Consider the following 15708-nt stretch of genomic DNA (forward strand, 5'->3'; position numbering starts at 1 on the left):
TCTCTGTAGATATAAACATTGTGTCATGTAACTAAATATATCATTGACCATAGTTTCCAGTTTTTGATGACTCTTTGTTGGCATTTATACATTTTAAGAATAATTGCCTTTGTCAGTATTAAAGAGCTGATCTCAGCTAGCATGATCTTAGGTAAGGAAAATTTAAAGTAGTCCTTGTCATAGAGGCTTTTTCAACACACTTTAATTTATTTAACCATTGTTCAATAATGAAATAATCAGTGAAATCTAAAGAATAATCTAGCACTATAAACTTTGCATAAAAAGTACGTTCATGATTCATTATTTGCTGCGGTGGCAGAGCAGATGTCCAAAATACACACCATATATATATATATATATATATATATATATATATATATATATATATATATATATATACTGCATACTTATCATTCTGTGCCGTATTAGTTGTATACTGAAGCCATACCTATAAAAGAAGATGTTAAAGCTAAAAATCAAACTAATGTTACATCATTCAAATTTGGGAGTTGTCTCAATTATTCCTTTTATAACTGAGCATAAAGTATTACATAGCCTTTCAGGCAGCTCTCTCTTCATGTGATTTTTATCTTGCTGACATTTAGAATAACATTATACCAACTATAGAATAAACAATATGATAAAAGAGATCATGGTGGCTTCAGTTAAGGAGGGAAAATTTGAGGTGCGTAATGTTAATAATATATTTCATACAAGCATATATTCTGTAGGAAGAAAATTTAAAGAAAACCAAATAATTTGTCATTGATGGACCGACAAGCCAGCCAAGTTATCTTCCCTACATTATTTTTTTTTAAATCTGTACACAGTTTAATTGGCTTTTTATCTGCCTTATCTTACAGTGTGGGAATATGGATGACTCTCTTCTTCAGTGCCTTTTGTCTCTGCTAAGCTGTCTCAACAACCTCTTCCTCTTACTTAAGGTTATTTTCTAATATCTAGCTCCTTTTCTTTGAGTTACTTTACTGTTTTCTTTTTTAAAAAAACAACTATTCTTTGCAATTCCCTGAGTATCTTTGTTTGAAATAACATATACAATATAGACCTTTTTTCTTTCTGCTTGCTTGAATATCCCTCTGCTCTCTAACTGCCTGGTTGAGTCTAATGCCAGAAATCAGTAGGGTTGCCCAGAGTAACCCTTCTCATGAGGAGCCCAGGACACTCAGAACTATTACCTGGTTCCCTTACAGCATCCCTGTGAGTTGGGTTAACAGATGGGATGCTTACTGAGTCCATTAAAAGGAAAGCTAAGGAAATATGAGATTAAATCACTTATTCATGTCACTAAAAGTCATTATTTAAAATAAAACTTTTACTTTCTGAAATCCAGGGCAAGGTTATGACATATATATACCAGGCTGCTTCCTAATACTGCTATAAGGAAAAATATTAAAGAATCAATAATACAAGGGCAACTTTGTTACGTCTAGTTACTAGGCCTCACGTTTAGACCTACTTGCACTTCAGATAAAAATGTTAAATCATACGTATAAATAAATAGTTCACTTTGTCATGTATAGTACACAGATTATTTAAAATAGTGCATTCCTGTTTTAATAATACAGCAGGTCCTCAAATGTCATTTTGTTCCAAGTCGTTTCGTTATAATGTCCATAATATGATGTAGGAACTTTTATTTATATCAGTTAGCCTGTGGTAAAATTGGATTCAGTATACATCGTTTCACTTAAAGTCACAGAACCTATTGATGACGTTGAATGAGGACTTACTAGAGTTTAAAGAAAGGTGCTCTGTATTTAGCACTTGCTGACCCTAGTAGATTTTGACTGTGCAATTCTACTTGGTACTAAGATGTGTAACAGTGGGCAGTGGCATACATAGATTCAGTGAAGACAGGAACACAAGTAGCGCTCATTTGTTACCTAAGCAAAGGTTGGGCAAATTGGAAAGATGACATCAGCCTTTCCTTTGTGGTTATAACATGAATGGCTGGATTATCTGGTCTTAGAATTTTTGCTACAGATTGCATAGAAATTTAAATCTAAGTTTCTTCATCTATAAAATGAGATTTAATGATGATTTGTGGACTATACTCACACATGGAGTGTGATTCTTTCCATTAGCATTTGATTCTCCACAGGCCAGCAGATTATTCTTATCCCTGCTTTACTTTCTTCTTTCTGCTTCCTGCCTTTCAGCCTTTCATTGCTTATTGATATTTCCATCAAGGACATTTAGGAAACTAAACGGGGATGAGACCTATGTGGTCCGAGTGGCTAGGAGACTGAGTGTGTGTCACAGATGCCTGCTGTAGTCATCCTGGTAAAGTGGGACAAAGCAATCAGTTAGCACAGTAGTGAAAAATAACCGTGGAATTTTCAACAAGGAAATGTCTGAAGACCTTTCTGAAAGTGGCATTTCCCTAGAGTGGTCAGCAGAAGTTCGATTACAGCAAAGCAGGAATGCATGGGAGTTCAAGAAGGGTTAAGAGAGCATGAACAACTCTTTAGGAGGAAAGTGAAGAGAGCATGAGGTCGAAGGAAAGCTTTCTTTGGTGTAAGAAAGACTTGAAGGACAAAGGATGCCAAGTTTCAGTTATGTAAGAAGTTCTGGGATCTAATGTACACAGCATGGTGACTATAATAAATAATACTGTATTGGATACTTGAAATTTGCTAAGAGGGTAGATCTTAACATTCTTACCACACACACAAAAAAAAAAAGAAAAAGAAAAAAGGAGGGAGGCAAAGAGGAAGAGGTAACTATGCAGAGATTGTTATGTTAATTAGCTTAATTGTGGTGATTATTTCAGTGTACACATATATTGAAACATTAAATTGTACACCTTAAATACATACAATTGTTTTTTGTCAATTATGCCTCAATAAAGCTGGGGGAAAAAAGAATTATTGGGACCATCCTTGGAGGTGGTATCAACTTCCTTGGAGGCATATTGCTGTATGGGGAAGGGATAGTTTCCACGTACTAAGACAGAAGAATGGAAATTGAGAAAATTGATCTGGTTAGGTAACCATATCCAACTTAATGTTTTAATGGCGACTGCCTGGCTCAAACCAAATATTTCATTGCCAAATTCCCAGCACCTAGAACAGTTCCTGGAATATATTAAGTGGTAATAAATACTTGTTGAATGAGTAAATGGTTTAGAGTGTTCTCAGTCAGAAAATATGCAGCATTTAGGAACAGTATATAGAGTTGATAAATAAAATGGAAATAAATTAGTCAAAAACAGCAGAGAACCTTGTATTGCAGATTTTTAGGAATAATCTGACTCCATGTAAATTATTCTTTTATGTAAAGGGTATGTTTTTAAATGCAAAAAGGAAAGGAAAGAGAGAGAGAAAGAAAGATTTGAAGGAGACAATAAAGAGAGAGGAAGGGAGGAAGACAGTTGAAGAGAGGCTGAGTGAGACTGAATATATAAAATGGTGGTCAATAGAGCAAAATCCCTAGGGAAGCACATTAGGATAAATAACCCAGAGCATAGACTGAAGGATTAGATCAAAAGAATAGTTCCAGTGTAACACATGGGGAAAAGATGGGTGTGAATGCAGGCAAATTTGTTGGCAGAAAGTAGGAAATTTACAGCTTCAAGACTTAAAATTAATTGGACCATTAGGAGTCTTCCCAAGCGACTGAGGATATGGAACAACTCAAACTAGACTAGAACAATATGGGTGCAGATGCAAGAAGTTATATTGATTTTGAGATGGAAATATGAGGGAGTTCCAGTCTGATGGATTAATGAGGCAAGATTACTAGCTGGTAGTGAGGAGAATGAATGGGAGAGTAGGAAATTTTAGGAGAGAGAAGTAGACATCTCGGTGGGAGTGGAGGGAACAAGCTTTGGAGAGGTGTGCTGAGTAATGTTGAATGCCTGTTTAAAGTTGGAGGTCATGGATTTAAATTGAAAACAGCATGCCTAAGTGTATCATTTTTCTTCACCAAAGTTCAACTCCTTAGGTGTAAGTACCGAGAAGCTTCTTAGATTTATACAGTTTTGAGCTTTTAATAGACATGGCAAAAGAGGGAGGTACAGGGAGTTATAGTTCTTGACACAGTAATTATGATAAAGATGAACTCTGAAATATGGACTAGACATGAAGGGATGTGAGGAGAAGAAGGGGTGCTAATGAAAAAAGAGAGTGATGGGGTCAACAGAATGGAGGTCTGAATGAGTTTGGAAAATTGTTGAAATGTATGTGTTGCTAGAAAATGGGTTCTTGGTGTTTGTCACAGGAAAGAATTCAAGGATGCACTGAATAAGCCAAGCAAGCAGTAGTTTTCTTAGAGAAGGGACAGTCCACTCCCAGGCTGGTGAGAGCGGGCGGGCTCGGAGAAGAGCAGCTACCCCAAAGGAAAGTGGGGCTTGGGAATTTACCATACTTAAAATGAAGGCATGAAATAGTCAAGTCTTAGGGGTGGTGTTATAGGCATTTCTAGGTGGGTCCTTGCTGACCACGCCTTCCCATTGGGAGGAGGGATTTTTGTCCTTATTTGGCTCTGTCAGAACTGTCAACTGCCACACAGGGGGTGGAGATTTTCCCTAACTGCAATGCTCATAATATTATAATCCATTATAATAAAAGTGCACCTAAACTGGTAAGATGGCGTCCTGAGTCCGCTCTCGGCCACTGAAACCTAGTTCTGGCTGGTCTGGTAACTGCACTTTTTCTTAAGGATGACCTCATCTCATCTCTGCTTTGTGTCTCCCTTCACCTCCTCCTTCCCCACCTCCCCCCCTCTCCCGAGGCCCTATTCTTTCTGTCTACAGTAACAGCTATGCCAGGTATAAGAAAAGCTTGAAGAATAAGAACTTATGTTTGAAGAATGAGATATTTGATCAATGGTAGTTCAGTTTCTGATGATGACAAGATTCAGTGTATAATAATGCAAATGATGGATTAAATTGAGTGAAATGGGTCATTGCTGAAGTCAGTCTGAGAGTTGAGGTTTTGATTGGGTCATCTGTGTGGATCTCAAAGACTTGGAGAATGATAAAGATGAATGGATAAGGATCAGTGACCAGATGATCAATAGATAACAATAAGAGGAAAGGGCAAGTAGTATTGCGGGGTGGTAGGAGTCTTAAAAAACATGGAGTTTGTACGAGCGATGAGAAATAATGGTCTGTAGATGGCAACAAAGAGCAAGGAAAATACTAAAGTTATCCCCCAACCCTGACTTCAATGGAATATGTGATAATAAACTGAGAGACAAATAGAGGAAAGGCAGGGTCCTGAGGGATCAGCCCAAAAGGCAGATAGGCAAGAGAGTTTCCATTCAGAGAAGATGTGTGACATGTGGGAGTTTCCTGACCACCAAGAAGAAGTTCCAGGGGAGGGGTTTGAGGAAAGGAAGGGTGGGGGGATTGGGTCAGAGCAAGGGATAAACAATGTTATAGAGATGAGAATTCAGGTGATAAAGAATGATAAGACAGGCTACGTCAATTGGCAGGTGAAATGGAATTGGTCCCAATAGTCTTGAAGGAAGATAGATAGGTACTTAGTTCTAGTTCTGTGGTCGTTTGGGATAGTGGAGCATCTGGAGTGATCACTCCTTTACTCTACTTGTGGTGAAACAAGTATAATATTTTAAAGTATCTTAAGAAATTATGTTTCATTGAATGCTGTAATAGACATTAGAAGATCAGTGATAATTTTTACTCTTTTGCTCAAGTCACGCTAAGACAAATAGCAAAATCGGTGGGTTCAAAGATGAGACATTTAAGAGGCCATTATTCCATTAAGGAAATTCACACAATATCCTTTCTTGAGCACTGAGGTGCAATGAAAAAAGTACTGGCCTAGGAATCTAAAGAAATGAGTTTTGATCTTATCCATGCTCTTGCTAGTTGTGTAACTGTTTGTCATTTAACCTTCAAATTTTGCTTTCTTCATTTACAAAATAAGCTGACATTATTTGCTCTCCTTTCTTTGCAGTCATGTGATGATTAAATAAGATAGCATATATATGGAAGTACTTTGTGAACTGTTATGAGCTATACAAATATTTTTGGCGTTCTTATTAGGAAAGGGGTTGTCCTGAATCTCCAAAATATCTTTAGTGTGTTGGAAAGTCACCACTGTTGACTTTGGATAATGATTGGGGAGGTACTTTTCATTAGAGGGCAAGTAGAACCCGTCAGCACCAGTGCTGTGGCTTACTCCAGTGTGTTAGGTTTTTCTTAATCTGTGCTCCCAAGGATCTGGGGTAAATTTGGGGATCAGGAACACTAGTCCTTTGGATTGTAAGTAAAAACTTTGATGAGCTATGTAGATGTGAGAGAAAACATTTCCCAAACCCATAATATAAGGGTTAAGGAAGCGTTCCTTTTCTTCCATCAGAGAATTTGAGGTGTCCCTTGAGATCCTCTTTTATCTAAGGTCGGGTATAATAATAGTAGGAAGTGTGGACCTAAAGAGCTGCTGGGCAACATGGTTTATAAATATTTGTTTCTAAAGCAGAAGCTCTTAACCATTTTTATGCCACGGACTCTTCAACAGTTTAGTGAAATCTCTGGAACCCTTCTCAGAATAATGTTTTAAATGTATAAAATGAAATATATAAGATTATAAAGAAAATTAATTATGAGTCACAAAATATTTTTTAAAAAAAATTAGTGATATAGTAATTATGTGTTTCTATATTAATGAATTAAGTAACAAAATCTAGTGACAGGTAATGTAATGTAATTTTGAACTCAAGATGTATATAATGTACATATCAAGTTATAGGTACTATAATATGAAAATATATGTGATTTCCACTGGTGAAAAATATCACAAGTCCAGCTAATAGTACCATGGTTGCTTATGTTTAGAATTGAAGGAAATGCTATATTTCAGATAGAGATTAGTGAAAGTGAAGATTAATTTTGTTCCCGTCCAAGTTCCTGGACCCCTGAACTCTATTTTTTAAAAAAGCCTTGAAAAGTCTGTGGCATTCCTGTTGAGAGCCCCTGCTCCAGAGTGAAAACAAGGAGATTGAACTTGGTGTTTTTCTTATCTACTTGTCTGTCAGTTACAGAGATTGGTATGATAAAATCTTCCACTTGTGGATTTGCCTTCTCGGACTCTTTTATTTTGGTGAGGATTTTTAAAAGTAGATTTTGAGGCTGTGTTATTAGGTTCACATAAGTGCCCAGCTAGGTTACACAGCTAGTAAGTGAAAGAGCAGAAATTCAACCCAGATAGTCAGGATTTGACATTATGGTTATATTAAGAGCGCAAAGCTGAAAATTTATAAGGTAAGTGTTCAACTTGCGCTGTAAAAGACCAGCATAATAAAGCAAAAAAAAGTAGAAGGAAATTAATGAAACAGAAGATAGACATATAGTACAGAGAATTAAGAAAGCCAAAGTTTGAGTCTTTTAAAGATTAATAAAATTAACAAAACTTTGGTAAGATTGATTTTACAAAGAAAGTAGAAATAAAGAAAATAAGGAGTGAAAGGGAGATATAATTAAATATGTTGCAAACATTAAAAGATAAGAGGATAGTATGACAAATTTTACACATAAATATAAAAATATAGATGAAATTAACGAATTACAATTTGCCAAAACTGACTTAAGAAAAGGTAGCTCTATAGTCATCAACTATTTTAAATCCGTAGTTTAAAAATCTTCCCTAAAAGAGAATCTAGACCCAGAGTTTTTACTGAAGGAATAAGTAATTCCAGACTTATTCAAACTATTTCAAAATACAGAAAAAGAGGGAATATTCCCAATTTAACATATGAAGCTATCATCTCAAAATCTGATAATTACAGTATGAAAAAGGATAATTATAGGCCTATTTAACAGAGACAAAAATTCTAAATAATATTAAAAAGTCGAATAGAGAAATTTATAAAAAGAATAATCCATTTTAACCAATAGCCAAGGTGGATTTATCTTGCTTAGCCATGCAAGATGATTTGACATAACAATGTTTACTGTAACTTGCCATATAAATAGATTAAAGGAGAAAAATGGTATGCAGAAAAAGTATTTGATGATATTTAACACCCATTCATGATTTAAAAATGAAAAAGTTATTAGTACATTAGGAATAGAAGAGAACTTCCTTAGCCTAGAAAAGATGATCTGCCATTCTATTAAAACAGAACAGTTCTGTTCATTTACTTGTTCTCAGTTAACTGATATATTTAGCCAGGACTTCCTAAAAGCAGAGATTTAACCCAGAAGTGTGAGTCTAATGATACGAATTTCTAGGATCAGGCAGAGGAAATGTTTTTGGCAAGCCTTGTAGTTTTCTCCAAATCTTGTTAATATACATAGACTGGTGTTTATGCATTTTCATTTATCCAATAACTACTAGTTAAATATCTACACTGTACCAGGCTCTCCCTTGGGTGTGAATACCTTAATGACAGTCCTGTTGTCAAAAAAGAAACTCCAGGGGAGTAGGCAATCGTAGTCAGAAGACGTTGGCTGTGATAGAGGAATGCACAGAATGCCTTGGGGAGTACAAGGAAGCTCATTCACTCAGACTCATAGGAATGCGACTGAAAAAGGAAGAGCAGGAGCAGTATTTTAAAGGACAAGTTGGAGGGCTAACCTTGCAGCCATGTTAAGATCAGATACTAATTTGGCTCCTCTTTAATCTCCTTTTAAACTTGTAATTCTCCTCATTAAAGATCTCAGCCAATAATAGTAGCTGCTGTTTACTGAAAGCATGCTATGTGCCCAGCACTGTTGTCAGCACTTGACCTGTATTAACCAACCAGTTCAGTCCTCACAGTGCTATGAGGCACGCACTGTAGTTAACCCCATTTTACAGATGAGGAAACGGTAAATTAACCTTTCCAGGTTTAGTCAGCTAGTCACTGACAGGACCTGATTCACACCTTGGCAGTCTTATTCCTGACCCGTGCTCCTCCAGTTCTTATCACTAAACCACACTGTTTCTCCATAGATCGTAACCACTATATTCTTCTTTAGTAGAATTGAGAGAAATGTGCAACAAAGAACTGTAGAAGCTGAGATCTGTGGAACTTTGCTGTGAATGCAGCATTTGTATTGTTACTGGCTTAAGGAGCAAGTCTTAATCTCAGACATTTTGGACATAGTCTCTGGACACCACACTGTTCTCAGATCACATGTACCATTTCAATCAAGTTTAAAAGGCTTCACTTATAAAACATTTTATTTCTAAAAAGAACTAGAATTTTGGGTGTTTTTTTTTTTGTTGGTTGGTTTGTTGGTTGGTTTAGAGTTTTGTTATGTGTGTACATAGATGCCCAACATTTTTTGTTAAAACATTCTATCTACATACTATCTAAGAAACCTTTGCCATGAAATTTCTTGTGATTACTTTGGGTTTTTGTGGGGGTTTTGGTTTTTTTCTCTGCTTTACTCCACCTTTGTCTACTCTTGTTCAGGGTTCTATAGGTTCTAAGTAAAAGAAACTCAGCTTAAAATAGTTAAGCTAAAGGGAGTGGTATTGGAAGAGTAGTAGGACCACTAACTGCGTCAGTAAAAGCTGTTGGACAGGGCAGCTCGTACACACTGAGGAACGGAGTTGGAGATTGGTTCCCGCAGTACTCCCTCTTCCTCTACCTCCGTCTTTGATCTTTGCTTCTCTTTCCTGTGTTGACCACATTGCTACCCCTAGTGGCATCGCTTGGTAGTGGGGCAGTCCAGGCTTACCTTATCCCCACGAATAAGCTTAGAGAAGGAAAGACATCTTTCTCTGCTCTTCGATATATATGAATCCCAGGGAAGAATTTGGGCCCAGTTTGGACCATGCGCTTATTCTTTGGACAAATCATTCTGGCAGGGAGGTGAGGTGCTGTGATTGGTTAGGCCCAGACTGAATGACCACACCTGGGTGCGAGTGGGAAGAGCACTGAATTTGACAGAGACATCAAAGCTACATAGAAGCGGGGGATTGGTTTCCCGAAAGGAAGGGTGCTGTTAGAAGAACGGGGAAAGAAAATGCTGAATAAGATAATCACGAGTTTCTGTTAAGGCACTTGCCTATATCCTACCTTTTGGTACTTTTCTCTATTTTGAGATTGTGAATTCTTTGAAGACAAAGACTGTAAATTTGGGAGTCAGACGGCCTTGGATTGGATCCCCTGTGAATTGTTATAGCACTTTGCATTGAACTAGATGCTCAGTAAACAGTTGTTTATTTCAATTCCTGTTTGAAATAGTTTTCATTATTTTTGCCTCATGCTAGCCATGGTTTTAGGTAGATTTTATCTTTACAATTTTTAGTTCTTAACTAAATTATTTAATAATTGCTTCTGTGTTTAGTTCAAGATCTTGTTGGATAAAAGTTATGGGTAACTTGATTAAACTACACACTTCAAAAATATGACTGAACAAAATTCCTCTTCAAATGTTGTAACAAGCAAATTGTTTCCCCATCGTTTTAACAGATTGCATTTTTTATTGAAAATGAAGTACCAACTTAAAGAATTAGCTTGTAAAGATTCTGTGTTAGAAATGAATTAATACAAAAGTAGATGACTTTAACATGTATTTTTCTTCGGTGGCTACATGACTTAAATATATGTTGTATTCAATATTTTTTAACCATTTAGATTTTTAAAAAACTTTTAATATCTTTAGTTTAACTTGCTTTAGGATTTTTGTCGTGTTACATAAAACAAAATATATTTAAATCAATGGCATAATTGATTTATTTTCATTTTCTCCTTAGGAACTGAGAGAAAGCTACAATACACAGCAGTTAGCCCTTGAACAACTTTATAAGATCAAACGTGACAAGTTGAAAGAAATTGAAAGAAAAAGATCAGAGCTAATACAGAAAAAAAAACTAGAAGACGAGGCTGTAAGGTAATATAGCTGATAAGTGTATTATTCTGTTTCTATTAGAATTTTAATTTTGTTGGCCATACTAGTCTGACTATGAAAATTTAAGGGGAATAAAGTGTAAATAAAAGGATCATCCTAAGATGCTAATTAAGGTTCTAAATTTTAGAAATTCAAATCCTTCTTTTAGGGACTGAGTTTACAGTAACCAATTTTATGTTTCATTAGTGAAAAATAGGGACTTTGGAGTCAGACCTAAAAGATCATAAAAACTAAGTGCTTAATTTCATAGTGTTAAGACTGAGTGTAGAATGCCATGTTGGTGCAGTTCTCTTTGTACCACTGAGATACATCAAGTGCCTCCATTTATAGCAAGGAGAAAGAAGTAAGACAGTTGTGTCTGAAGCAGAGAACCATTCGTTTAGAAGTTTTGCGTGATTTTTTTCTGTCAGCAAGGGCCTGTTCTTCATATGTTCCTCTGTTTCTCCCAAGCTCTCTAGTGTCAGAAATTAGTATAGTTAAATATTGATGAACCAACATTTCTTTGCCTTGGAGTAGATGAGTAATGTCCATGAAAGAATAAATAGTTACTGGGGAGGCGAGAAAGACACACTACCATGTAACAGGACTCTTTTCTTAATGGCTTCAGCATAGCAACTTCCGACACATTTTTATTGAGTGGCCACTGTTGTCTGTGATGCAGGTGGATTCTGGCCTACTCTTGCCCCTAGATTCCTCATATGCAATTCTAGTAGGAGATTCAGAGAGTGAAACAAATAGTTATAATACTCTTTACTCCAAGACCCCTACTTTTGTGGCCCCTAACAAAAGATACTAGAATAATATAAAAGTACAGTTAAGTTCAAACTAAGAAGGCTTTTATTTTCTAGTTAACGTGTACACAAGGGAACTCTGCAATCGCTATACAGCTAGTCATTGTCAGAATTTTCGGTTAACACATGCAAGTATCTTTATATCTCTTCATCACTGCTCACAAATTCTATTAGGCCAACACACCTCATTAGTAATACACATTTTCGTTTCAATCATCATCCTCATGCATTATCCTGCTGTAGTAGAGGGAAGAAAGCAGAACAGAAGCACATGTAAGAGCAGTCCAGAGCTGGATCTTAATACTCCGTCTTGATTTCTTGGCCGTTTGCTCAGGTATATTCCCCTGTTGTCCCAAGCTTTTGGTAATAGGTTTTCATCTGGTAGATGTGGCCTTTTGCCCTTTGTCTAGCTTCTGAGTCTGGACCTTTTGCCCTTTGTCTAGCTTCTGAGGCTAGCTTCTGAATCTTCCGGTTCTGGACCAGTTTGTCATCCACTAATTTATACACAAGAAACTTACCAAACTTTAATTTTATATTCTCTTAACTCTCTAGTCTTTTCTTTATCCCAGTAAATATGTGGTAAGTATTCTGATCATGGTGTTTATAATGCTATGGGAATTCAAATAAAGGCTAGATTGGGTCATCCCAGGCATGGGAGAGTGTTAGAGAAAGTTACTGAGAAAGGAGGAAAGGGCATATTGGCTGAAATTAAGTATTACAAGAGAAGCATGGCCCTCAACAGAGAGCCAGATGTCAGTCACAGAAAGGGATGGAGGAAGCGCTCTGTGAAGTGATAGAATATAGGAGGATTGGCAGCGGGTTGAGAGGAAGCTAGTCATGGGATAATGAACCAGGACTATGAAGAGTAAGACAGTTTGGGGGTGAGGAGGAGGGGTTGGTGACTAAGTGGGCCCACAGTTTTTGGAATTATCCAGGATTTCCAAATTCCTCCAGGAATTATAGGGATAGAAACATGGAATTAAGCCAAGGTTTCTATCTTGGTGGGGCATAAATGCCTGCAAACCCCAGGGGGGCATCCAACCACTGCCTTCACTCACCTGATAGTATGTGCTGAGAGTTGGAAAAGCTGCCATATTTAGTGGTGACAGCTCTGCCTCTGAGTCAAATCATAAAAAATATGTGCAAGGAAGAACTACGGTGAACATTAGTTCTAATACTGAAACAGTTAAGTCTGATCACAGATTACTGACCAGCTAGAAACCAAAATGGAACTTCATCATATATCATAGAGACATGGACAGAAGCATGGACCGTTAGGGGGAAAATGCTGTTATCTAACGAAGGAAAAAGACTTTGATGTGATAATAGAAAACATAATCTGTCCAGAACACTTCCTATTTCCACAGCAGTGAGAATCCCAAGCCAGGGATTAGGTAGGATGATGGGAATAAGAGCTGGAAGGCAGTCCCTGTGCAGAATCTGGCGAGGAGGGAAGGAACTTTAGATACAATTTTTAGATTTGTTTTCTGAATAGTTTCATTTCAATTAGGTTTGGGAGGTTGGCTGACAGGAATAAATTTGAGGGTGTGGGAAATTGTCAGTCATTTCTTTGTCCAAGGCTCCTCTCTTAATTAATTGGTTTTTCCTATCATCCTAATACCCACTGTTTCTGCACACCCTGCTTCTAATATCTCTTTGCTATATTTATAATATATAATAAATTACAAATATCTAATTATATAAGATTACGTATAAATATGTAAGAAATATATAACATTTCTTCAGTTTGTCGGGAGCAAGATCTTCTGTTACATATTTATTTTGTGTAAAAAAAAGATTAAGGACATTATACAAACTCTTATTCTTTTATGTAAAGGAAAGCAAAGCAAGGAAAAGAAAACTTATGGAGAGAAAATCTTAGAAAGGAGGAAGAAGAAAAACAAAAGCGACTCCAGGAAGAAAAAACACCAGAAAAAGTTCAAGAAGAGGAGCAGAAAGCTGAGGAGAAACGATGTAAGGATAAGGATTAAAATAAAAGATTTAATTTTTCTGAGACAGCAACAAGAAAAAATGGAGATTCTAATGAGAGGCAAAAAAAGAAGAAGAAGAAAAATTAAAACATGATAATCTTAGAATCAGAAAAAACCTTTTTCTAAATTAAACTTGGATGAGAACTGTGTATACTTATTAAAACAGACTGAGGGTAGAAATCTTAAAACAACATGGCAAAAAGAAGATAGTTCTTGCTAGTTATGAGCAGACCATGACATGGTTTTTATAATTGAAGTGAACAGTTTTAAATATTTTATTCAAGCAGCGTAACTAAACTGTTTATTTTAATGAAACAATACAATTTTAAGTGTTTGCACATTGAAATTTTATCAGAACATGCACTGTTTTTGATATATCTCAGATTCCATTCCTAAAATACTTGAAATATTAGCGTATCTCTTTTGGATGTACAAACCATTAAATCCTTATTGACGATACAATGTGCTGAAAATTTTATAAGCTAAAGCATTTATTCTGTAAATGAACAAAATGTTTTTAATCTTATCCAGTCTAGTGTATTTGTGAGCTCTTCTACTGTTTTGCTTTTAGAACCATCCTGGTAAATGTATAGATCTTTCTTCAGTCAACCCTGTTTATTTGCTAATCTTCTCATTTGTGACCTCCCTTTTTGTGCTCTTTTTCCCTGTTATGACTTCACAGATCAAACTAAGCCTCTTTTTTTTATTAGTTTCAGGTGAACAAAACAACGTAATGATTAGATATTTACATCCCTCACAAAGGGATAACCCCAACAAGTCTACTACTCATCAGACACCGTACACAGCTATTACAGTACCATTGATTTCAAACTAAGCCTCTTGCTGCATACTCTCCTTCCACTTTGCACAACTCAGCCTCCACCGCTCCAACTCCCGTCCTTAGGTCCCTGCACACCCTGCAGGTTATCTTTTTGTTTTACTGCCTCCAAATTTACTTAAGATGAATATCCTTGTTTGCTTTATTATTGACTCTGTGCCTAGTCAAGATATTTAAATCCTAACAATGTACAGATGGATTTTCATTATACTGTTTGATGCTCTGTTTCTTCTTTTTGATTTTAAGAGCTTTTCATTGAGTCATAGCAAAGATGTGTATACCTGAAAGTAGCAAATACTGACAATTATCTTCTCTTAAGGTGAGCCAGCTAGTGCTTTGGTGAATTATAGAGCATTATATCGCTTTGAAGCAAGGAGCCACGATGAGATGAGCTTTAATTCTGGAGATATAATACAGGTAGGAAATAGTCTTTTTTTCTCATGAATAAGCTAAATACAATGTAATATATTACTTTCTATAATATAGTAGTCCCCCTTATCTGCAGTTTCACTTTCTGTGATTTCAGTTACCCATGGTTAACCATGGTTCAAAACTATTAAATGGAAAATTCCAGAAATAAACAATTCACAAATTTTAAAATGCACACCATTCTGAGCAGCATGATGAACTCTTGCTCCGTCTGAGTGGGACATGAATCATCCCATTGCCCAGCATGTCCACACTGTATTCTACTCACCCGTTAGTCACTTAGTAGACAGACATCTTGGTTATCAGATCGACTATCTCAGTATTGCAGTGTTTGTGTTCAAGTCTGCATCTCTTTCCATTATAAATGTGTGGTCTTCTAACCACTGTTAACCCTTCTTTTTGTTTCCATAGGTTGATGAAAAAACCACAGGAGAACCTGGTTGGCTTTATGGTAGTTTTCAAGGACACTTTGGCTGGTTTCCATGCAACTATGTAGAAAAAATGCCATCAAGTGAAAAATCTGTGTCTCCCAAAAAGGCCTTACTTCCTCCTTCAGTATCTTTATCTGCTACCTCAACTTCTTCTGGGTAAGTTTTTGGCTAACAATGGAGTTTCTATAGCTCTGCAAATGTATGAATACCTACTATGTATTTACGAGTATGTCAACCTGCTACTTAGTCATAGTATACTCTGTATTGGACTCGCTAAGAGTACCTTTTGTTCCAAATTTAATACTGAAATTTAGTAAATTAAAACATACACCAGTAGTTTGTTCATGAATTCTTTTATTCCACAAATTGTGTTTAAACACAATGTATATTATAT

The 15708-nt window shown here is 36.2% G+C and overlaps 1 protein-coding gene across 7 annotated transcripts in view; it reads left to right on the forward strand.

Moving 5' to 3' along the window:
• Positions 1 to 15708, forward strand: part of ITSN2 (intersectin 2) — a 122382-nt gene that overhangs the window by 58439 nt on the left and 48235 nt on the right. For 5 of the 7 annotated variants that reach the window (XM_088796257.1, XM_088796259.1, XM_088796260.1 and 2 more), the window contains 5 exons: positions 864 to 944; positions 10680 to 10816; positions 13463 to 13599; positions 14774 to 14871; positions 15295 to 15470. In XM_088796257.1, coding sequence (XP_088652383.1) covers positions 864 to 944; positions 10680 to 10816; positions 13463 to 13599; positions 14774 to 14871; positions 15295 to 15470 — 629 coding nt within the window. The remainder of the gene's footprint in view (positions 1 to 863; positions 945 to 10679; positions 10817 to 13462; positions 13600 to 14773; positions 14872 to 15294; positions 15471 to 15708) is intronic. The other 2 variants (XM_088796258.1, XM_088796262.1) reach the window with 1 other exon arrangement.

The sequence above is a fragment of the Rhinolophus sinicus genome, chromosome 2, assembly GCF_057876585.1.
Source record: "Rhinolophus sinicus isolate RSI-liver-muscle chromosome 2, RSI-T2T, whole genome shotgun sequence".
NCBI lineage: Eukaryota > Metazoa > Chordata > Mammalia > Chiroptera > Rhinolophidae > Rhinolophus > Rhinolophus sinicus.